Source organism: Penicillium expansum (assembly GCF_000769745.1).
Source record: "Penicillium expansum strain MD-8 chromosome Unknown contig70, whole genome shotgun sequence".
Taxonomy (NCBI): Eukaryota; Fungi; Ascomycota; class Eurotiomycetes; order Eurotiales; family Aspergillaceae; genus Penicillium; species Penicillium expansum.
The window spans coordinates 24,747-46,319 of record NW_015971495.1 but is presented as its reverse complement, the minus strand read 5'-3'; the positions used below and the strand labels follow the sequence as shown (position 1 = coordinate 46,319).

The following is a 21,573-nucleotide window of genomic DNA, read 5'->3' as shown; positions in this document are numbered from 1 at the left end:
TGATTTTTGTTTAGTCGTGTTTGCAATGATGTATCCCGACATTCTTTAACAAGTACATTTATTTGAAGCAAAAAGACAAAACAAAAAAAGAAGAGGGCCCGAAGCGCGATTCGAACACGCGGCCTCTCCGAATTTGAGATGTGAACCCAAACGGAGAATCATACCTATGATGAGTTAGCGGGGAAATTGGTGTTATTGTGAGATGAATGAAACGTACCACTAGACCATCCGGGCGTAAGATGAGATAATCAACAGGAGTACAACATGCGACTCGGTGGTTTTAAGCTTAATCGCTCCAATTACTCTAGTAGGTATCACAGTTAGTTGACTTACTTATAATTGCATTGAATATCGAAGTTGTTTAATTAGCCTTATTAGCTATTTTATATACCTAGATATGGTGGGGTTAGTGGTGTATAGGATAGTGTGTAAATCATAGGAATTTGTTATAAATATATATAATTTCTAAAAATTCCATGGATCCAATCGAAAATCTTCACCAAAAAATAGTGGGGCGTTAAATTTCTTCCATTATATAAACTACACTAGGTGGTGAATTTATAGTAGTATTTACAAATAGTTCCGAAACGGAGGTTTCTGGCTAAGTTAAATAGCTATGCTCCTATGGTCGATATCTATAGTAATGCTATATTATTTGAAGATCTATGGGCTATAATAATAATGTTATATTACCTTCAGGGCTTGATCTTCTTGATGTACCCTAGAATAGCCCCACAATATATCTTCCGCCCGGATGGTCTAGTGGTACGTTTCATTCATCTCACAATAACACCAATTTCCCCGCTAACTCATCATAGGTATGATTCTCCGTTTGGGTTCACATCTCAAATTCGGAGAGGCCGCGTGTTCGAATCGCGCTTCGGGCCCTCTTCTTTTTTTGTTTTTGCTTTTTTCCATTGCACCACCGTAATGCAATAAGCTCTGTCTATCCCCCCCAATCACTCTACGGAGTCTATGTTTATCATTTCTGTATAGATATGGGCTGTGGTCACCACACGAAAGAGAATATAACGTCCGACCGCCGCATCTATAGAATGCGCCCTAACAGGTCTATATTTTGTCAATATCGTACACTAAGATACCCTATATAGCTACGAGCTGAATATCAGACCGTAATTATATGGTAACAGCCATTTTCAGGGGTATGATCCCAACACTCAACGAAAGCCGGGACATAACCGAACCTTCGGCTATCCTATTTGGGACGCAGTAGATATACACAAACAGCTTGGAAATCCAATGGGGTATCTATTGTTGTTGAAAAATGTACATAGTTTTCATGCCCAACCTGCAAGCGTCCAACTCGATCGATCACCGCCAGATCTCAAGCCCGATCGACGATCAGGAACAGGCTGCTCGATGTCTCGTGTAGCCCCAGCAAGTCCATGCTGTAAGAACTTCTCTCGTTCAATCTCTACCATCCCCCGGATCTTCAGACTACTTGTCAGGCTTGCACCCGCCCATGGACCAAGAGATTCAACTTCGCGCAAGACTCCTTGAATGGGGACTGGTATATCTTTGTTTTGTCGGCGGAGCTTTTGTTCCACAAAATCAATTTCAGGCACTTCCTTCGAAGGATCGGCTGGTTCGTCATCGGTAGATGGTGCTTCCCCTTCCCCATTGCTCTTAGGGGTTTCAGGTTGGGCGGAAGCTTTTTGGGCTGAAAGTCTCAGCTCCTCCAATCTTTGTCGCTGTCGCTCGAGTGCTTTGCCTCGAATTGGACTCCATCCATGACGATCAATCAAGAGTGAAACTTCTCTAAGGACCCGCTGCCGCAGCCCAGGAATTCGAGAACCGCCGCCCACAAAAACAATGCGGGACATGCATGTACCTCGTGCATCAGGGTACAACGAGAGAAGGGTGTTGTAGACAAGCAAAGGCAATGGTTTTTCTTCGTCATCTAATTCATGTTCTGCAACGCCTGGTGCGAATAAAACAGTCTCGGCAGGTTCGGCGAGACGTGAAAACGGCACGTCCATGTATTCTTCCTCGGGGTTTGCGGGAGAAGGAATCGACAATTCCCTTTCGGGTTCATCTGAGTTTGTTTCTTCTTCTGCCTGCGATTTGCACCAGGCAAACCGACTGACCACTTCTTCGCAGTACGCGAACCCAACAGAGATCTTATCTGTAGTCGCCGTATCCTGGTTCCCGTCGGAAGCTAACCTAGTAAGAAGTAGCCCCATTTCCTGCATCAAATGCTTCATAGACCGTGTTGTTCTTTTCGTAGTCATCTCTCGGTATTCATAGATTGCCGTTGCCGTAGCCTCGGCCCAGCCAAGGTCAACCACCAGAGCTGACCGCAGTCCCGCAGCTGTAGCCGACATAGTCGCACTGGAAAGAAGGGTCACACTCGGGAAGCGCCAGCGACTGAATAGCGTTGACAGCAATGACGACAGCAATGGATGTGGCATAAGAGACGGCAGGACAAGAACGAGGCGAGATGTGCCTGCATCCGTCAACAGAAACTGGTTGTATGTCTCCCGAAACGCACGTTCGATCTTATCCTCTACTAGACCAAAATCAACCTCTCGAGAATCTGGCCGCCACAATTCATATGCCCGTGTCCACTCTTCCATGTCGATGGGTTGCGGTAGCCGTCCAGCACCGGTGCTGCCCTGGATCCATCCTCGATAGTCCCCAGCTCTTCTCGAATCTTCAGGTCCAAAGCCAACCACACACACGGGTGCACTGCTTCCTTCAAAACCTGCGCGGAGCCATCTTGCGCCTATCTCAAATATGATCGCATCGTCTTCACCCCGAAAGGAGGAGCTCGGTGATGTGCTGCTGGTGAATGGGGGGTTTCCCGAACGTTGCTGTGGTGTATGAGGGGAAACAGGTCGTGCTGTCTGGCTATTGCGCAGACCGGAAGTTGTTGATGTGCGTTTACTAGCACCAATTGGAGGTGTATCACTCGTCATGCTTGATTGAGCTCGGGCGCGTTGCTCTCCTTTCCAAGAGTAACAGGAGTCCACGGGGTTCGTAGCGGCAAATATTCGATTCACCTGCGCACGGGTTGGAATTTCAGCGTCATCGGATTAGATTCAAAGATAATAAAAAAGGAAATAAGGTCTATAAGCTTGCCCAGGTGGCTCATTGGGGGAAGCTCGTTGGTAGGCAACGGATCTACATCGGGCCGTCTTTATTTACTTGACAACCTCCTCTCTCCGCAACAGCCAATACATATTGTACATCTTTAACTCCACATGGACGCTTCAACTGCTTTCTGATTCTCCTATTGCTTACAGTAGGTATGGGTATTCCTGGGTAAGTGAAATAGTTTCTTTTTTTCTTTTTTTTTATGCATGGTAGAAGACATATATCCCTGAGCCCGAGTGAAAGTGTTGTTTATTCACACATGAGAAGCAGAACTTTTTATTTCCAGATTTCTCAATCAAAAGGCTAACATCATTAAGGCTTATCAATGCCATTGGCCCAGGAGAGCGCATCTCTCTGGCCAAGTTGGCTGTGACGCACCTGGAGCGGACAGCGAGGCCGATCCGCATTGCAGTCGACATTTCGATCTGGCTTTTTCAAGTCCAAGCAGGTCGGGGCGGAAGAAACCCAGAGTTACGCACCCTATTTTATCGATTATTGAAATTACTTGCATTGCCAGTTCACCCTCTTTTTGTCTATGATGGACGGCAAAAACCTGCTTTCAAGAGAGGCAAAGCAGTCTCAACCCGCAGTTATGGTAGTGCACCGATCATCAAGCGCTCCAAGGATCTCATCGAGCGATTCAGATTCCCGTGGCATGAGGCACCCGGCGAGGCAGAAGCCGAATGTGCACGGCTGCAGCAGGCGGGTATTGTAGACGCTGTCATGAGCAACGATGTCGATGCATTGATGTTCGGATCGTCTTTTACCATTATGAACTTCTCGAAAGAGAGCGGAAGCGGTAGTTCTTCTGCAACTCATGTCACATGCTATGCAATGGGACAGGATGGGCAAGCATCGAACATACCCCTTGATCGGCCCGGAATGATTCTATTCGCTATGCTCAGTGGAGGGGACTATCTACCATCTGGTGTTCCAAAATGTGGCAGTAAGCTCGCTGCAGAGATTGCCAAGGCTGGATTCGGCGAGGATCTTCTGCAGGAGCTTGCGTCAAAAGCAGACGTGGATACAGGATTGAGCGAGTGGAGAGAAAGACTCCAGTACGAACTTGAGGAGAACGAGAGTGGATATTTTACAAGGAAACACCCCGCAGTTCGAATTCCAGACGTTTTTCCGGATCGACAAATTCTCGAGTACTACGCTCAACCCAAAGTTTCCAGCGATGAAGAAATGAGCTTTTTGAGAACTCGTCTTACACAGGCTTGGGATAAAGATATCGACCCCCTGGCAATCCGAACATTTGCCGCAGACCACTTTGAATGGAATTATCGATCGGGAGCAAGGAAATTGATCAAGCTACTAGCCGAACCTCTTGTCTCGTACAGACTCCGTCTCCAGAGACCAATTCTAGGCGTGTCGCCTGGTTTTTCATTCGTGCCCGATTGCCCACCTGGTCTGCAAAAGGTGTTTCGAAGCCGGTCAAGCTTTGGCACTGATGCAGTGCCAGAAATCCAGCTAGATATGCTACCCGCGGATGTTGTTGGGCTTGATCTCCTTGCCGAAGAACCAAACCCGCCATTTCCATCCGAAATTAGTGCACAGGAAGGCGAGGAAGAGGAAGATCAAGAGGTAGCTGCTGAATCGGCACCTCCCTCACCATCGAAGTCTCGGGTAACGAAACGATTTGATCCGTTCTCTCTAGAAAAGGTCTGGGTATTTGAGACTGTCGCAAAACTAGGTATTCCTGGAGTCGTCAAGAACTGGGAGAAGGAACAGGCTGAAAAAGCGGCGAAAGCCGCAGAAGCTGCGGCGAAGAAGAAGACTAGTACTCGACGCACTGGTCCCAAGAAAAAGGGACCAATTGACGCTGGAATGAAACGCGGGAGTATCTTGAAATACGGAACTCTCACGAAAGAAAAGTCTGGATTGTCAACAACTAAACAAACGCACTTGTTGGAAGCCGCTAGATCGACCCAGAATCCTCTTTCCCGGCTTGTTGCTGGTTCTGGGTCTTCTTCGCCAATAATTATGGACCATGAAGACGATCCTTTCTCCTCTCCGAGCATGTATATTCAGCAGAGAGCCTCGCCGACGATGCACTACGTTTCTCGCGAGGTCGATGATCTCCTTGATTCATTCTCTTCAATGTGTAACTTGTCTCCTTCTGCCAGTATCAAGCGTCACCCGGTGTCGGATCAGTCCCGCATCAGATCAAGGCGCACAGCTTTAGGAACTGGTGGGGTTGAAATTGAAGAATCGGACGCTCTGGATATGAGCAGCGATTATTCTCCGTCTCGATCAGCAAGGCGCATGGGGCTCAAAATCAGCTACTCGGTCTCCGACGTTTGTGAATCTGATACTTTCCTGGAGGACTTTTTAGTCAGCACACCGATGGCACTGCCTTCTCCATCCGGAAAGACTCTATCTAAACCAAAGAGGATCCCCAAGGTACAGTGTGAGGAAAAGGGCGAGGTTGAACACATTGAAAAAGCCATCGAATCCCTTTCTCTGTCCTCGAAAATCGACGAGTGTCAGCATGAAAACACCGCAACTCGATCATTGCGTCAACCCTCAACGAAGAAGGCACCGCCAGCAACAAAAGTTCGAACTCGTTCCTCCAAGGCCGAAGGTGTTGTTAAACCACCCCGATCTTGTAGTCAAGTCAACCCAAAGCCTGAACTCGAGCCGGAGAAAACATCGCCATTGAGCTTGAAAACATGCGAGAATAATGAGACCAACGACGTAAAGTCCCCCAAGAAGTCTTCGAAGGAGACGGCGAGCACAACTTCGAAGCACAAGACCACGGGACACCTGGAAAACATTATATTGCACGACGGCTTTTGGTCGATCGACCCATCTCCGCCTGAACAAGAGCCGTGCGAAGGCTCAACTGCCGATAGCCTAAGCACAGCGCGCAGACAGGCCACCAAAAAGAAAAGAATCCCACGCGTCAGCATTCTTGACCTCGTTTGATTAATGCTTTTAATATACCCCTCTTCTCGTTTTGGTGGGCCGGCGTTTAGCATCAATTTGATTTTTTCTGGGTCTGGAGGTTTTGGAATACAAGCATGTGTGGTGCAATAGCATTTTTGGTTATCCTACGGTGTTGGATGGATCGAATCTTTTTTGTTAAGAATCAGCAAGCTGATGTCTTATGGATTGCTGGATGTCATGTATATGTTGCGAGCAATTTTGTAAATAAGAAGACCATGTGCGTATATCTGAAAAAACGTACAAAAGCCATGTCCAGAAAGTAACCATGCAGAACACACATCCAAAGAGTATAATCAAGGAGAAAAGAGGAGTATCAACTTGGGCGGGACTTCAGCCAGTCCCTATCTAAACAAGAATCCAATTCTTCATGCAGCGCAATGCCAGAAAATAGACATGTCCAGATATTAAACAGCTATAATATTAGAAAACGAAAAGGGAATATTGTGCAAGCGCCGATAAATCGGGGCTGTATCATCTATCCATCTACCCAAACACTTTGAGGAAACCCCACAGGCCAACTCCACTCAACACCGGGATCGTCAGATTATCATCCCAGCCCCACATATCAATGAACTCGCTGCCAGCGGCAACAACGCCAGAGACGACACTCATGACACTCAAAGCCAAGGGGCCAGTAATGACCGCCGAGTCACTGTGTTCCCAACCCAGAAGGCCGCGAACACAGTTCGGGAGCAGATTCAAGCGTCCCGTAAACATGAAGGCATTTTCCGGGTCATTAGGGAAATCACCAATGTAAGGCACGAACCAACCCCAGAAAGCAGCGGCGGTAACAACGCCCATGAGCCATGCCGCCATCGTACCAGCCAAGCTCTTTCCAGGCCGCAGACGAGGGGTGTGGCGGCCGTACAAACGACCGAATGTCGAGGCGGCGGTGTCACACCAGCTAAGGAGTAGCACACTCATGACACCAACATCCTTGGGGAAGAAGCGGAGAGCAACGTATGCTCCAAGGAGATACCAGATCACGCCGTTGTAGCCGGTGACCTCTGTTTCACGCATGAGGGCACCCATGCACCGGATGTATACCTTGTTGACCTTCTCGAAGCGGTGACGGATAAGGTCTGTTGCGGCAATCGGAACTAGTGCGGTAAAGAGGACAGGTGTTATTTGCAGAGATTGCACGCCTCGGCTATATAATGACAAAGTCAAAAATCCAATTGACACGTGCAAAAGCTTGCGCGGGATCTCATGGCGGTGAATGAAGCTGCGGTAGCGGGCGTGGAGCGGGATCAGGCCGAGAGGAGATGGGGATCTTGACAAGTCGCGCAGGGCATCAGGAATGCTTGAGGGGGATAAAAGGTTGTTCGAGGCAGTACCGTTGGGTGAGCGCGGCGGCGAGGCGGGTATCTTGGGGTTTGATCGGCGGGTGCGGCGAGCCGAGGGTGTCGCGGGGGATCTTGATGCTCGCGCTGAGCCGGAACTTTCGGTTGAGCCTTCTGGCTGATGCCGGCGACGTGCTGCAGACCGTGTTACCGGTGCGAGATATCCATCGGGTGTCTCGGACGGGTCCGATATAGAGGGGGACGGAGATATCACGCGAGGTGTCGCCGGTACGGGGTTTGGTGAGGACATGTCGGGTGCCCTTAATATAAAAGAAGGGAGCGATGCCACTCGGACGACACCAGAAGGTGACCGTGTACAGATATCTGCGTTGTCGCAAGCGAATATGCCACGGATTATCAATGGGCTTCCTAACAAAGCAATGACGGCGGTTTGATAGCACGTGACAGTGCTTTATCGTTGATTTATGGGCGAATAAGCTGGAGACACAAGGCAGGATTCCAGTACATGATGCGATCACCAAGCACCTGTTATATTAAATAAAAGTAAAGTAAATCAAGCAAGACTAAGTCGAGGGAAAAGCAGATCACGATCTCAGTTTCCGACCACAGCCGCAGTCACGTGCCTGGTATCTAATCGATAACGGATAATTTTTTTTCTTTGCGATCGCGACTCGTGAAGCAATTTGACGACTCGGTGTCTGTTGGAATTTATAAATGCCTCCCAAGTCATCTTCAAGAGCGTGGGATGCTCTCACGCCCCCGCTTTCAGAATGGACCCTCGATGCTGTGGGCTCAATGGGCTTCACGCGCATGACTCCAGTCCAGGCCTCGGCCATTCCTCTGTTTATGCAACATAAAGATGTGGTGGTGGAAGCTGTCACTGGAAGTGGAAAGACATTGTCGTTCTTGATTCCAATTGTGGAAAAGCTGCTTCGCCTTGATCAGCCTCTCAAGAAGCATCATGTTGGAGCCATTGTCATTTCTCCGACAAGGTGGGTTAATGCGCAAATCCAAGTCTGCAGAGCTCGTCGCTAATATTGATACATCAGAGAATTGGCCTCGCAAATTCACCAAGTTCTCCTCTCGCTGTTGGAGTTCCACCCAGCGTCGGCCGCAGCTATCAAACCCGCCGAAGAGGGTGCTCCTCGTGCGAAACCCTCTTCATCGACATTGAGAGTCGTCCCACAACTCCTTCTGGGAGGCGGAACATCTCCGGCAGAAGATCTGAAATTATTCCTCAAAAATTCGCCCAATGTATTGGTTTCTACACCCGGAAGATTATTGGAACTGCTTTCGTCGCCTCACGTTCATTGCCCTCAGGCATCTTTTGAAATGCTTGTCCTGGACGAGGCCGACAGACTTCTTGATCTTGGATTCAAGGACGACCTGCAGAAGATCTTGGGCCGCCTGCCTAAGCAGCGACGTACAGGATTGTTCAGTGCCAGTATCAGCGAGGCTGTTGATCAGATCGTCCGACTTGGTCTCCGAAATCCTGTCAAAATTGCCGTCAAGGTCAGAGGAGGAGCTGGCGTTGAAGAAAAGCGCACTCCAGCGAGGTATGTCATTTGATCTCGTTTTTCCAAATTCAAAAAACAACCACCAATCTAACCACTGAATAGTCTGCAAATGACCTACTTGACAACCCCTCCGCTTCACAAATACGCCATTCTGAAGCACATCCTTTCCACGGTCCAGCCCACACCTCAAAAAACCATTTTCTTCGTATCCACATGCTCCAGTGTCGACTACCTCGCCACAATACTACCCATAATCCTAGGAGACGAGTTTGTGCTAGTCCCACTACACGGAAAACACCAAGCCAACGTCCGCCAAAAGAACTTCAACCGCTTCACCACCTCTACAACCCCCTCCATCCTCCTCACCACCGATGTTGCCGCCCGCGGTCTCGACATCCCCTCCGTCGATCTAGTAGTCCAGATCGACCCACCTTCCGACCCCAAAACCTTCATTCACAGATGCGGTCGTGCCGGTCGTGCCGGCCGTCGAGGTCTCAGCATCGTTCTTGTCCACCCAGGCCGCGAGGAGGACTACGTATCCTTCCTGGAAATCCGCAAAACACCCGTCGCGCCATACAACCTACCCGAGTTCACCGATGAACAGGCCACAGCCGCGATAGACAAAGTCCGCAAAGCGGTGTTGAAAGACCGCGCCATGCACGACAAGGGCCAGAAGGCATTCGTCAGCTGGCTGCGCAGTTACAGCAAGCACCAAGCGAGCAGTATCTTCCGAGTTGCGGATCTGGACTGGGAAGCTCTTGGCAAGGCATGGGGACTCCTCAAGTTGCCGAAGATGCCTGAAGCGCGCTCATTTGAAGGAGATCGCACGTTGGGCATTAAACTTGAGTGGCACAACTACACGTACAAGGACAAGCAGCAAGAAAAGCGCCGCAAGGAGGCTATGGCGGAGGCTGCTAATGCACAAGGCACTGAGCAGGGATCTAACAAGCGCCGTGCTACGGAGAGTGTGGCTTGGAGTCAGAAGACTGAAGAAAAGGATAAGAAGTTCAAAAAGAAGGAGTTCAAGAAGGCACGCAAGGAGAAGGAGAGATGGGAGCAATTGCCAGAGGATCAGAAGCAGAAGGCTCTTGAAACAGAGCGCATGTTGGAGGAGATTCGTGCTAAGAACGAGCAGCAGCGGCTGTTGAACCAAGCTAGCAAGGCGGAGGAAGCCAAGGGCGATGGTGAATTCCAGGGCTTTGACTAGTCGGAAAATACCTAGGTAGCATAGTAGATGTCTATATCGATACCACATTATATTCAATTCTCCGATGTCTACTCTGCCTCATCTTTACAATCTGTTAACTTGCATTGGAAGCTAATCATTCCATTCAAATACTACCTAACAACGCTAATATTCACTCATGACATGACAATGCGCTAAAAAGCAGCCAAAAAACTAAAAACGCAAAAAACTAAAAAAACGCAAAACGCAAAAAGATCAAAAAAACTTCAACTCCTAGGCCCATGCCTGGATCGATCCATAAGGAGATCCAAGGCGGTCCCAGACGAGTCGCAACGATAGAACATACAGAAGGGTCTCAAAACCTGGCCCAAGCCTGGGGAGGCGGGCCAGGGAAATCCTGGAGTAAGCGCATCTTTTTTTTCAAAATTTTCAAAATGTTCATGTATTTCAGAACGTATCCCAAAATTGGTTTGAGATGGTTTTGGAGACGGTATCTGAGAGAGTATTTGAGAGGGTATTTGAGACCGTAGGTGGGAGCGTAGTTGAGGGCATATTTCAGGAGCTATTTCACAACAGTCACTGGCCAGATGATATGGTCCAGACAGCCCGCAAGGCATGCCGTGGTCAGTGAGTGTTTTTTTTTTTGTTTTTTTTTTTACTTGGCAGCACGCCGAGCAGCAAGCCGATCCATGAAAACCCCATGGTGGTGATCAATATAGGACTCCGCGGTGGGGAATCGCCGGGAAGTGGGGTATGCGTGCTTCCGGTACTTGTCAAGGTTAGGGTCGTGCCAGTCAAAGCACTCAACCCAAGATTCAGTCTCCGGCCAGATGATCTGGCTCAGATCGCCGGTAGGGCATGCTGTAGCCAGTGAGGTTTTTCTCATCTTGCGGCGACGGAGGACGTCCTCGTCAATGAACGAGTTACAGCTGCTCGAGAAACGATGGGCCGCTCGAAGACGACTGGGGGTCTTCGGCTTGTACTGCTCTGCCTGCTGACGGGCCTTGCGGAGTTCGTCGCCGGAACTTTCGATGGGCTGTGATGCGCCCTGGTCGTTGAAGCTTTCGAGGTGGGTAGTGTCAGAGCGAACACGCTTGGAAACATGTTCCTCTTTCGGTTCATCGCTGGGTGCAGCTCGCTTGGTCGTAGTATCTTGGGGCACACGCTTGGAGACATGCTCCTCTTCCGGTGCGTCATTGACTGTGGCTTGTTTGGCCGTAGTATCTTGTCGTGCACGCTTGGAGACATGCTCCTCTTCCGGTGCATCACTGACAGTAGCTTGTTTGGTCGCAGGATCTTGGGGTCCCTGCTCGCCTGTGGGCAAGTCCTCATCGTCCTCATCGTAGATAAAGTAATCTGGGTCAAAACCGTAACTACATCCTGGAGGGTGTGGAATGACATCGGGTGACGGCGCGCGCTTGCGCTTCTTCGATTCTTTCTCGTAGATCGCACGAACTTGCTCTTCTGAAGTTACGGGCTCAATGTCCGCAGGATCCGACTTCCCGGCACGCATGCGCGCGAGCAGTTCTGGGTCGAAACCCCGTGGGAACAGATCGTAGGAATATTTATTTCTTTCAACTCGTGGAGCGCGTGCGCTGGCTGTCAGACGCGAGTTTGGCCCTGCAACGCGTGGGCGCGGAGTGGGAGATTCGAAATTTCTGGGCGCCCTAAAGGAGGAGGACGGATGGGGGGCTGAGGAGGGTGTGGTGACAGAAGAAGATTCATTTCCCATTGGATTTTGAGGTTCAGCCACTAGAATAACTATGTTAGCCACTTGAAATATATACCATGATATAAGGGGCACCTACCTTGCGGGACCTCTGCGGTCTGGGGGGGCACGTTGCCTCGTCCCCAAAGACCAGTCACGGAGTTGAAGATCCATTGTCGCCAACCAGGTCGGTTTTGATTTTGAGTTTGATTAGGTGGAAGTGCAGAAGGCAATGAAGTGAATGGAACAATGCGATTACCATGGGGCGCGGTCTCTTCGTTTGCATGAGAGGCCGGAGGAGTCGAACTGCCAGATCTCGCATCTTCTCCCTGCTGAGCCAAGAGCTGAGGGAAACGGTAAATAGTGCGATCGATTCGTCCATCCCTTTCCGCTTCGCGTCGCCGCGCGCGATCCGCATAAGTTCTGCGAGAGCTGCCACGAGGACGGGTTTCAAAGCCGGGGGGAGTTTGAAGGGTCAACTTGTGACGTTTGGACGGCGAGGGCTCGTCTTCGGACAATCGGTTTCGTTTCCTGCTGGGCTCTTTTGTGGGGGTCAGCGGGGTTTCATCCGGGGTGTTAATGACAGGGATTCTGCGTGGCCAGCCCCTCCAGGGAGATGGTGGGGACCAGGGGAGTGACCAGGGGATTCGACGAAGCTTGTCATAGGCTCTTCCAGGCGGCCAGGCATAGTGCGTCACGGGGGTCTGTGGAGGGGAGGGAGTTGGCTCAGGCTCCTGTTTCAGGAGTTCGCTGGCACTGCCGTATTTGAAGGCCGTAATAATTCGTCCTCTGAACATGCGCGGGGGGGCCGGGGGTGCCCGGGGGGGCTTTGGGGGCAACGTACGGGTGTCAGGTTGCTCTACCGACGGGATGAGCGCAACGGAGTCTTCCTGGGACTCGGCTTGGGCTTCGGCGTCCTCAAGCTCCCCAGCGGGGGCGGCGGCCTTCTTGCCCTTTGCCGTGGCCTTCTAGAAATACGAGTTAGTTATGAAAGATTGTGACGTCTGGCTTCTGAACTGACCTTCTTGCGGCCGCCTCTCTTGGCTGGCTTCCTCTTTGGAGCGGGCCTCTCTGCAGCGGACTGTGTCTCGGACACGGTCTCTTGCGCCACCTCGGGCGCGGTCTCGGGATCCTCCGTCCCAGCTGCCGACGCACTCCGCGTCGTGCGCCGGCGGCGTGGGACGTAGTCCGAGATTGGCGGAAGAACGTGGTTCGACCGCAGTCTCATCTTGGCGAAACGCGCAAGATGAGGAGGGAGAGGGTTGGTGGCGAGGGGAAGGTGGTGAGGGGCAAGTGAGGAAAGTCTTGTTGAAATGTAATGGATCAGTCAGAGATATCCAAAGGCTACATATGTACATACTAACCGATTTGGTAGAGTCGATCACAAAAGACTCTGGCGAGAGATATCCAAAGGCAATGCTTTGGATGGTAACGTTGTGGGTGATGGGGAAGAGAAGAGAAGAAGATGATAGATGAAGAAGAAAAGGCGAGATGTAAACAACACGGTTGCTAGACGCGACCAAATGATAGGGAAGGAACCGTTTTTGACCAAATCATGTCACTTTTTTCAAATTCGGAAGGCGCGACCCGGCAGAATGTTTGCTCTCAGGGCGGTGTAACCTCCATAGCTGGCCGTCGCAAGGGAGACCCGTGGACTATTGTTCCAATTATTGACATTGTTCTCTAATATCATGCTTTGTTCTTTTCAATAAGCTACTGTCGTCTTAAGATTCTATGTTGTATATCATTTTTTATTATTTCCAGACTTAATTCATTTACTCTGTAGTCTTGTCTGTTCTATTCTTGTCTCCTCAAATCTCAGATGAGATCCAACTTCCCCCCGCACACTTCATAGTCCAGTCCTCTCAAATAAGCCCAGAATATAATCAGTTGCTCATGGGTGCTATTAGAATATTTACTCCGCGTCACCATTATAATCTATCGATCAAAGCTTTTGTACACTTAACATCTATGTCCATAGCCAATAGCCTAATCGACAGAGGCCATCTCACCTGAAAAAACACCAGCGATCATTTAGAGGAACCTCCTAAATTCCAGAACTTATGCCTCAATGGCAAGTTGGCTACTTCAACATATTTCAACATGAAAACAGATATGGGAAAAGAAACAATGCTATTTGTACAGATGCTCTGCGAATGAAACATGGAAATAGAGACATAGACCAACAAGTACCCCTCGCTAGCTCCTAGATAGATGATACATAGTAACACGCTGATACTTTTTTCAAAGCCAGCCAATCACAAAAGAAGAGAATGGTGTAGAGATACACAAGACCTCTTATTAAAACAATGCCCTTCATAGGGCAATTTCCCCCTTCCACGCAGCGTCAGACAATCCCAATGTCCCCATCAGGTTCTGCCACCGGGGACCTCCACGTTCCTTCTTGCGGACATATTGCAGCAGCTTCTGGCGTTTGTGGACTAGTAGTTGCATGTTGCGCTTGTTGTGTTTGTCCTTGTTGGCGGTCTCGAGGTGTCGGGAGAGGTTCATGATTTTCACGGTCAGGATCGCGGCTTGCACCTCCGCAGAGCCGGTATCGGGTCCAACACGAGGTGCGCGTTCCGGATGAACAGGGGCGGATTCGTGGGCCACAGCCGAAGGCTTGGGTGGGAGATTTGAGTCTGTGTAGTGTCGCCCGAATGTTTCGATGCACTTTGTAATGTTGAGGCGCACGCGATCCTTGGTGTTTCCGTTGTTCAGATTCACAATCCGGTTAATCGCTTCTTGGGCATTCTTATGCTCTTGGTTATGCAAATTCAATGCCTCCTTCTCGGCTTGAGGATCGGCTGCGTTGCGATCGGGATTCTTAAGCGGTGCGGTCAAATCCTTGGAGAAATCGAGGGCGGCATTCAGCTCGCTTGACTTCAAGTAATAGTTGAGATCCTCAGACAAAGATGATGGGATGTGTGAGTTGCTTTGGATTGCTGTCATCTCTAGGATAAATGGTGTCGGCTGGCTCTTGACAGGGTCTCCGAGCGAGGATTCCCGTTCCTCCGCAAGGACTTTCTGGCGGGAGACATTGGCTGCCTTGCGCTGGCGCGCCTGGGCCATCAGGAATGGGTCATGCTTCCTCCGGATTTGAACCTTGCTGGACGCAGCTCTGACAGAAGTGTTGATCGAATTGGACAACGGGCTAGATCCGTAGGTTGATCCTATACGAGTCTTGGTTAGCACCCAGGTAATTAAACATTTCACTTGACTGATTTCGACTAGCATACCGGTCAATGCCTTCAGAGAGGACTGGACTGAAATGCGCGGAGGCATGGTGGGCGTAGCTGGCGAGTAGATGGCTTTACTGTAACAATCAACTTCTCTTTTCCATCGACCTTTCGTCGGGAAATCTTGCGGCCGGAGGTCTAGTTACGCTAATCCTAGTCAGGATATTTTATGCCCCAGGCATCTAGCATCACGTGAAGACAGAGCCAAGCTCAGTATTACATAACCAATACCCCAGCGGGCCCTGGAGCCCTAGCCCTAGCGCACGCAAGCGAAATTCTCCCGAATCGCGAGAGTGCAACAATTTTGCGGCTTGGCTTTGATCTTTTCCCCTCCATCACCACGACAAGAGCCAGACGATTGATCCTCCAACTCATCAATCCATCAATCGCCCAACATGGCCCCTTCCCAGCTCCCCCCGGTTTTCAACCCTACCGCGCAGGACATTGAGATGCTCCTTGCCGCTCAGTGCCACCTTGGTTCCAAGAACCTTCAGGTGCACATGGAGCCTTACCTCTGGAAGCTCCGCGCCGACGGTGTCAACGTCCTGAACATTGGCAAGACCTGGTATGCGCGAAAGCAAAACGACTTCTGACTGTAGTATAGTGTCTAATATATATATTTCACTGAAATAGGGAGAAGATCGTCCTGGCCGCCCGTATCATCGCCGCCATTGACAACCCCGCCGATGTCTGTGTCATCTCCGCTCGTCCCTACGGCCAGCGTGCTGTCCTGAAGTTCGCCTCCCACACCGGTGCCACCGCCATTGCCGGTCGTTTCACCCCCGGTAACTTCACCAACTACATCACCCGCTCTTTCAAGGAGCCCCGTCTCATCATCGTGACCGATCCTCGCACTGATGCCCAGGCCATCAAGGAGGCCTCTTACGTCAACATCCCCGTCATTGCCCTTTGCGACACTGACTCCCCCACCGACTTCGTCGATGTTGCCATCCCCACCAACAACAAGGGTCGTCACGCCATCGGTCTCGTCTGGTGGATGCTCGCCCGTGAGGTCCTCCGTCTCCGCGGTACCCTCGCTACCCGCGAGACCGAGTGGGACACCGTTGTCGATCTCTACTTCTACCGCGACCCCGAGGCCGAGGAGAACAAGGAGATTGCTGATGAGGCCAAGGTCGCCGGTGCTGAGGAGGTCGGTGCTGGTGCCATCGAGTCTGGCTTCGCTGGTGAGAACTGGGATGCCTCCGCCCCTGGCGCTGGTAACCCCGGCACTGCCTTCGCTGCTGCCTCTGCTGCCACCGCTACTGCCGGTGCCACCAGCTGGGACGCCGAGGGTGCCGACTGGGCTGCCAGCTCCGCTCCCGCTACCACCGAGTGGGCTGAGGCTCAGCCCGCCGCTGGTGAGGCCAAGTGGTAAATTGCTTCGCGGTGACGAGGATAGTCGTTGAGGGGGGGGAAGTTTGATCTCAATAAAAAGTTTGGTGATCCGGGATGATTGTGACGATTTTCAGGGTCCCTCGAGGCACGGGAATCGAAGAAATGCTCATGTTTTCTCTTATACACCATCTACTCCATTCACACCAATGGATTACAATCTCCCGCAAATTCCCTTGACATGTCTATCCTAGTCTCTGTGTGCAATTCACAAAAAACCCAAAAGAAACTGAAAAACAGCAGAAGAAAACGAGCTTTCACCGGGAACCTTTCTATCTTTTGCCTCAGTGGTCTCATCTTACCAGCACTTTTTTTATTTCCATGTTTTCGCATCGGGGAGGAATTGCCATGCCAATCGTTGACTGGCGCTTATGAGGGAAAGAGATCCAGTTGCTTTTATTTACGAAGCTTCTGGGGGAAAGCCCTGTGCTGTCAATTCACAAGGTGGACTTAATCGTTACCTTGGTTTCTCCCTGTGTGTATTCTAGTAATCTGAAAAGGTTGTGCTTGGTATCATATCCAGTAGGTTTTGTAGTGTATGTGCCTGGCTGTAGACTTGATCGTGTAATCAAATATGTGCACCTTCTAGGGCACAATGCCATCCATGCAACCTTAGCAGGTCAGAGTTCCCCTCGGTATATTGTATACTATCCGTCTGCAGAGTACTCGATAGTCTAGGGACAGATCTCTTCCCTGTCATCTAGGCGAGTATATTTTAACAACGCGTTGCATACCTATCTTAGGCATTGACGCGACTGGTCTATCATGTCTGGGTATGCCTGGGTATGGGAAACAAGATAGAAATAACAAGATAATCAAAGAATAACGCAAGAGGTTCCCTCAGACTGTCCTCCTTTTTCGGTCGTCGTCATTGCTGCTAATCTAGCGAGATCTTCAAACGTCTCTGCGAGCAGCTCGCCTGTGACGGCGGAACACTCGGCGTATCTATCGCAACGGAGTTCCTGCGCAATACGATAGCCCTAGACAACTCAGTTAGTCAATCCAAAGCATAAAACTCCAGCTCATAGTCACTCACTTCTTGTGGGTAGATGATTCCCTCGCCTTCTCTCCGCAGGTCTCTTTTCAGGCCTATCATCATCACTGGAAGGCGCTCGCCATGACCGTACTGGAAGTAACGCGTAATGTCATTTCGCCACTAAGGAACAACATTGAGTTTCAGCACGTATTGACAGTTGCTCCGAATATATATGTGAGACCTACCTCCTTTAGTCCATCAAGTGTGTCTCGATTGGAGATATCAAAGGCTAGAACAACCACGTCAGGTCGAAGATTTGTCCAATGCTGGTTTGGGTTGGATGTGTCGTTAAGTTCTAGAGTAAAGGCCTTTTTTGAGAACCGGATGTCGTAAATGAAAGGCTGATCACCATCTCGTAATAATTCAAGCGTATTTGGGTCATTATTAGAGAGCCCTGATGGGGATAGTCTTCCACTTTTCAGGCGACTGCATCATGTTAGCATGTCTCACACAATGTTGTATATATAGTCCTATGGAATCGTGTGGATATTGCAGACAAACTAGCTTCCAAGGTCGCAGTTGGTGGAACAATCAGATACTCACGTTAAGAATGTTGATTTCCCACATCCTGCATCTCCGAGTAAAAGTAAAGAGACTGAGTTGTTACTGTCCGGGTGAGGATCTGCCTCAGCCATGCTGGAATGGCTGTTGATCCAGCTTATGTGCAACTGTCCGAGTATTGATCAACTTGCACCCTTCAGCCTGTCAATCAAGTGGTATATTGCAGAAACTTGTCTCCGCTATATGAGTAATTCCACGACAACCAAGCACAGTAAGTGTGTTTTAAATTAGAGAGGCGATGAATTCGGTGATAAGGTTCGATGCTTGGCAGATCCAACGTGGTTATCGATATATATATTGTTCCTACAGCCCCAACATCATGTCAATTATGCCTATTGAAACATTGTATTGCGTGTCTTCATATGCAAAGAAAACCCCCAAAGTACCTTTTTTGCAATCAAAATATTACAGTACAATGCTATACATCAAATACATGCAATTGTAACCATGGAGTTGATGTAATTACAATCCAATACAAAGATTCAATACAAAAAAAAACACCAAACAGCGCCTCCGCGGAACTTTTTCAATTTCGAATCCCGCCGGTTGAACGCCCACACCGATTAATCTCAGCCTCGGTCGCTTGACGTGGTATGTGGAAACCGTCTGCAAGTCTATTTCCACTGAGTCACAACCTCCGACAATCCCTCAGACAAGCCCGATACTTGTGCCTATCTCGCACTCTCACATCCCAAACTATGGCGGACACCAACATTCAGGGACCAACCGATTACTCGGTCTGGAGTAACTCTAGCCTGATCGCGCGCATCACAGAGCTAGAGCGCCAGCTTCAATCCCAGACAGCAGAGTTCACAGCGCCGACCGAAGAGCCATCGCAGGCTCCCCGCTCTTCCTCTGCGCCCATCTCCACCGATGTCCAGGAACCTGCGATCCCTCTCCCCGAGGCCTTCAATCCTTCTAAGAAGCGACCACACTCTCCTCCAGATAGCGATACGACCCCAGTGCCTGCGCCGTCGCGGTTCATTAAAGCCCCGAAACCTCCAAAACCTGATCGCATTTTTGACCCCTCCAAATACTCCACGCGGTTCATTGCGCTCAAGTTCGCATACCTGGGACAGGCATACAATGGGCTCGAACATACAAATGGAAATACCACACCCCTGCCAACCGTTGAAGAGATTCTGTGGAAGGCATTGCGGCGTACACGCCTCATCGCTCCCGAGACTACCTCTGATATGGAGCCAACCGATAAAGAGCGCGTCCCCATGCGCCCCTACCACCTTTACTGGGATGGATGCGATTACTCTAAAGCAGGTCGTACGGATAAGGGTGTGAGCGCTTTTGGGCAGGTTATTGGACTGCGGGTCCGCAGTCAACGACCCATGCCCAAGCCCCCCGCCGAGGGCGAGGATGCGATGAACATTGACTCGGGATCTACTGAAAAGGAGTGGGATGATGTAGTCGATGAGATGAACTATATCAATGTTCTAAACAGGGTGCTTCCTGAAGACATCAGGGTTCTGGCGTGGTGTCCTAACCCGCCCCCTGGTTTCGATGCCCGCTTCTCCTGCCGTGAACGTCGGTACAAGTACTTCTTCACCAACCCGGCGTTCAATCCAACCCCAGGGTCCATTGGGTTCCAGAACCGTGCACAGAATGGCAAGGGCCCGCGTTCTGAATTCCGCGAGGGCTGGCTCGACATTGAGGCCATGCGCGAGGCAGCTAAGCATTTCGAGGGTTTGCATGATTTCCGGAATTTCTGCAAGTTGGATACCAACAAGCAGATTGATAATTTCGAACGCATTATCCATCACTCTAGTATCGAAGCCGTCAATCCCAAGGTCAACCCCGTGGGCTATATTGGTAAACCTGGATTCCAGGCTAAAGAGGGTTGTGTGCCCGAACCGGATCTGATTACCCCCGACACGGTTTCTCAAAGTGTCCCTCAGATCTACACGTTCAACCTCCACGGTTCGGCCTTCTTGTGGCACCAGGTGCGCCACATGGTAGCAATTCTGTTCCTAGTCGGACAGGGACTCGAGTCCCCATCTATCGTTCCTGAACTGCTGGACATTGCCAAGAATCCGCGAAAGCCGACCTATGCAATGGCTGATGATGCTCCACTGGTCCTTTGGGACTGCATTTTCCCCGACATAGAGTCTGGCAGTCGTCTGGATTCCTTGAACTGGGTCTATGCTGGTGACAGCCCTGCAAACAGCAGGGGAAGCGCCAAGGGTGATAGCAAGTTCGGGATGCGGGGCACCGTTGAAAGTTTGTGGACAGTCTGGAGAAAGCGAAAGATCGATGAGATTCTGGCAGGTGCTCTGCTGGACTTGACGGTCAGTCAGGGTAATCAGAACATGGAAGACATAGACAACCAATGGCAAATCGCGGGAGATTCCAAGAGAGCAAACAGAGGTGCCAAGATCTGGTATGGTGGAAATGAAACTGTTGTTGGTGGGAAATATATCCCCGTCGATGAGAAGTCCAAGATGCAGACCGTGGAAGTTCAAAATGCCAAAGGACTTGTCACAAAGCAGCGAAGACTAGCAAAGATCGAGGCTGCAAGGGAGGCACTGGAATGAGTCTTGTTGTATATACTCGCTGATAGAGCATCGAACCTCGGGGTTAAGCAAGACAGGGTTTTGCACAAACAGATATCTCTTCAGGCAGAGGTTATGGGTATATCATGACTTCGCGTCGTAAAGACACCGCCGAGAACCCCTCCAAACCTGCTCTAAGATCTCTCGCTTGGGCAACATATGCTAGTCACAAAATTAGATTCGAGTACATAACGCTGAGGATATGACATACCGGGAAGACAACCAGGGCATCGGGCTCGCCTTCAACAATGACCGCCAAATAGAAGCGGACTTCGAAGCCCTTGAAGGCTTCGTGAATCACAATGTCCTGGATTTGCGTGGTAGGAATGAACCTTGTTGAGGCAGTAGAAAGATAGGTCGAGGACGATGTCGAGGTTTGGATTCCGAAACCTCGAATAACCAAGAGCGATTCCTCTGTCGAACAATCAGCCTTGCACAGATCTAATAAAGCCAATGCTTCCTTCTCAACCTACCTATGTAACCTCTTCTGAAAACACCGTATATCACCAATGTACAGACCACAGAAATTGCCAGCGGGTTGTATGAATCCACCAAGCGACACAGTTTGGATCCGAGCGGGCTAGACCACACAGCTGGCCAGCTTATCACCCTACCATCTTCTTGGAAAAAGAAATTTCGGACGCGCGCAATGCCGACACCGATCACACAGAAAAATAAAACCGTACGCAGCAGTACTTGAAGACCGAATAAGATTTTAGCGGGGGAACTCGACCGCTGGGGCGCGTTCGATACCGTGAAGGAGACGGTCGTCGGAGAGGGACGCTGAACCTTTAGTCGGCCTGCCATTTCGGGTATAAAGGAGTCAGATAAAAAGCAACAGCGCTAAAATTAATTGACAATTTGCATTGCAGCCTGTCTATTCAAGAGGTAGACCAAAGTGTGGAGAGATTCAAGCGTACTTTAGACAGGAGAGCTCCTGATGTGAATAAACACACTAATCCAATCTGGGACTAGCGAACCCCACTGGGAGCTGCAT

The 21,573-nt window shown here is 50.1% G+C and overlaps 10 protein-coding genes across 10 annotated transcripts; 4 read left to right on the top strand and 6 right to left on the bottom strand.

The window, feature by feature from the left end:
• Window positions 1–1,298: 1,298 nt before the first annotated feature.
• On the bottom strand, window positions 1,299–2,939 carry PEX2_026620 (putative actin-related protein RO7; the record flags this gene model as incomplete). Its single annotated transcript, XM_016739937.1, has 1 exon — window positions 1,299–2,939. One exon carries the CDS (start codon window positions 2,937–2,939, stop codon window positions 1,299–1,301), a length of 1,641 nt encoding a protein of 546 aa, XP_016593584.1.
• A 332-nt stretch (window positions 2,940–3,271) lies between these two features.
• Window positions 3,272–6,048, top strand: PEX2_026610 (crossover junction endodeoxyribonuclease; the record flags this gene model as incomplete). The annotated part of the gene is made up of 2 exons (XM_016739936.1): window positions 3,272–3,285; window positions 3,435–6,048. 2 exons carry the CDS (start codon window positions 3,272–3,274, stop codon window positions 6,046–6,048), a joined length of 2,628 nt encoding a protein of 875 aa, XP_016593583.1.
• Window positions 6,049–6,552: 504 nt separating this feature from the next.
• Window positions 6,553–7,662, bottom strand: PEX2_026600 (diacylglycerol/polyprenol kinase family protein; the record flags this gene model as incomplete). The annotated part of the gene is made up of 1 exon (XM_016739935.1): window positions 6,553–7,662. The coding sequence occupies one exon, from the start codon at window positions 7,660–7,662 to the stop codon at window positions 6,553–6,555; it is 1,110 nt and encodes a 369-aa protein (XP_016593582.1).
• A 425-nt stretch (window positions 7,663–8,087) lies between these two features.
• On the top strand, window positions 8,088–10,097 carry spb4 (ATP-dependent RNA helicase SPB4; the record flags this gene model as incomplete). The annotated part of the gene is made up of 3 exons (XM_016739934.1): window positions 8,088–8,365; window positions 8,423–8,929; window positions 8,993–10,097. 3 exons carry the CDS (start codon window positions 8,088–8,090, stop codon window positions 10,095–10,097), a joined length of 1,890 nt encoding a protein of 629 aa, XP_016593581.1.
• A 634-nt stretch (window positions 10,098–10,731) lies between these two features.
• PEX2_026580 (uncharacterized protein) lies at window positions 10,732–13,012 on the bottom strand (the record flags this gene model as incomplete). Its single annotated transcript, XM_016739933.1, has 3 exons — window positions 10,732–11,828; window positions 11,885–12,752; window positions 12,806–13,012. 3 exons carry the CDS (start codon window positions 13,010–13,012, stop codon window positions 10,732–10,734), a joined length of 2,172 nt encoding a protein of 723 aa, XP_016593580.1.
• A 1,088-nt stretch (window positions 13,013–14,100) lies between these two features.
• On the bottom strand, window positions 14,101–15,069 carry PEX2_026570 (mitochondrial 37S ribosomal protein uS15m; the record flags this gene model as incomplete). Its single annotated transcript, XM_016739932.1, has 2 exons — window positions 14,101–14,957; window positions 15,024–15,069. The coding sequence occupies 2 exons, from the start codon at window positions 15,067–15,069 to the stop codon at window positions 14,101–14,103; spliced, it is 903 nt and encodes a 300-aa protein (XP_016593579.1).
• A 349-nt stretch (window positions 15,070–15,418) lies between these two features.
• rps0 (40S ribosomal protein uS2) lies at window positions 15,419–16,398 on the top strand (the record flags this gene model as incomplete). The annotated part of the gene is made up of 2 exons (XM_016739931.1): window positions 15,419–15,588; window positions 15,657–16,398. The coding sequence occupies 2 exons, from the start codon at window positions 15,419–15,421 to the stop codon at window positions 16,396–16,398; spliced, it is 912 nt and encodes a 303-aa protein (XP_016593578.1).
• An 832-nt stretch (window positions 16,399–17,230) lies between these two features.
• PEX2_026550 (Small GTPase superfamily, Rho type) lies at window positions 17,231–18,086 on the bottom strand (the record flags this gene model as incomplete). Its single annotated transcript, XM_016739930.1, has 4 exons — window positions 17,231–17,395; window positions 17,452–17,571; window positions 17,637–17,877; window positions 17,995–18,086. The coding sequence occupies 4 exons, from the start codon at window positions 18,084–18,086 to the stop codon at window positions 17,231–17,233; spliced, it is 618 nt and encodes a 205-aa protein (XP_016593577.1).
• A 624-nt stretch (window positions 18,087–18,710) lies between these two features.
• PEX2_026540 (pseudouridine synthase DEG1) lies at window positions 18,711–20,558 on the top strand (the record flags this gene model as incomplete). The annotated part of the gene is made up of 1 exon (XM_016739929.1): window positions 18,711–20,558. One exon carries the CDS (start codon window positions 18,711–18,713, stop codon window positions 20,556–20,558), a length of 1,848 nt encoding a protein of 615 aa, XP_016593576.1.
• Window positions 20,559–20,660: 102 nt separating this feature from the next.
• Window positions 20,661–21,383, bottom strand: PEX2_026530 (PIG-H family GPI synthesis protein; the record flags this gene model as incomplete). The annotated part of the gene is made up of 3 exons (XM_016739928.1): window positions 20,661–20,738; window positions 20,788–20,990; window positions 21,191–21,383. 3 exons carry the CDS (start codon window positions 21,381–21,383, stop codon window positions 20,661–20,663), a joined length of 474 nt encoding a protein of 157 aa, XP_016593575.1.
• Between the last annotated feature and the right edge of the window lie 190 nt (window positions 21,384–21,573).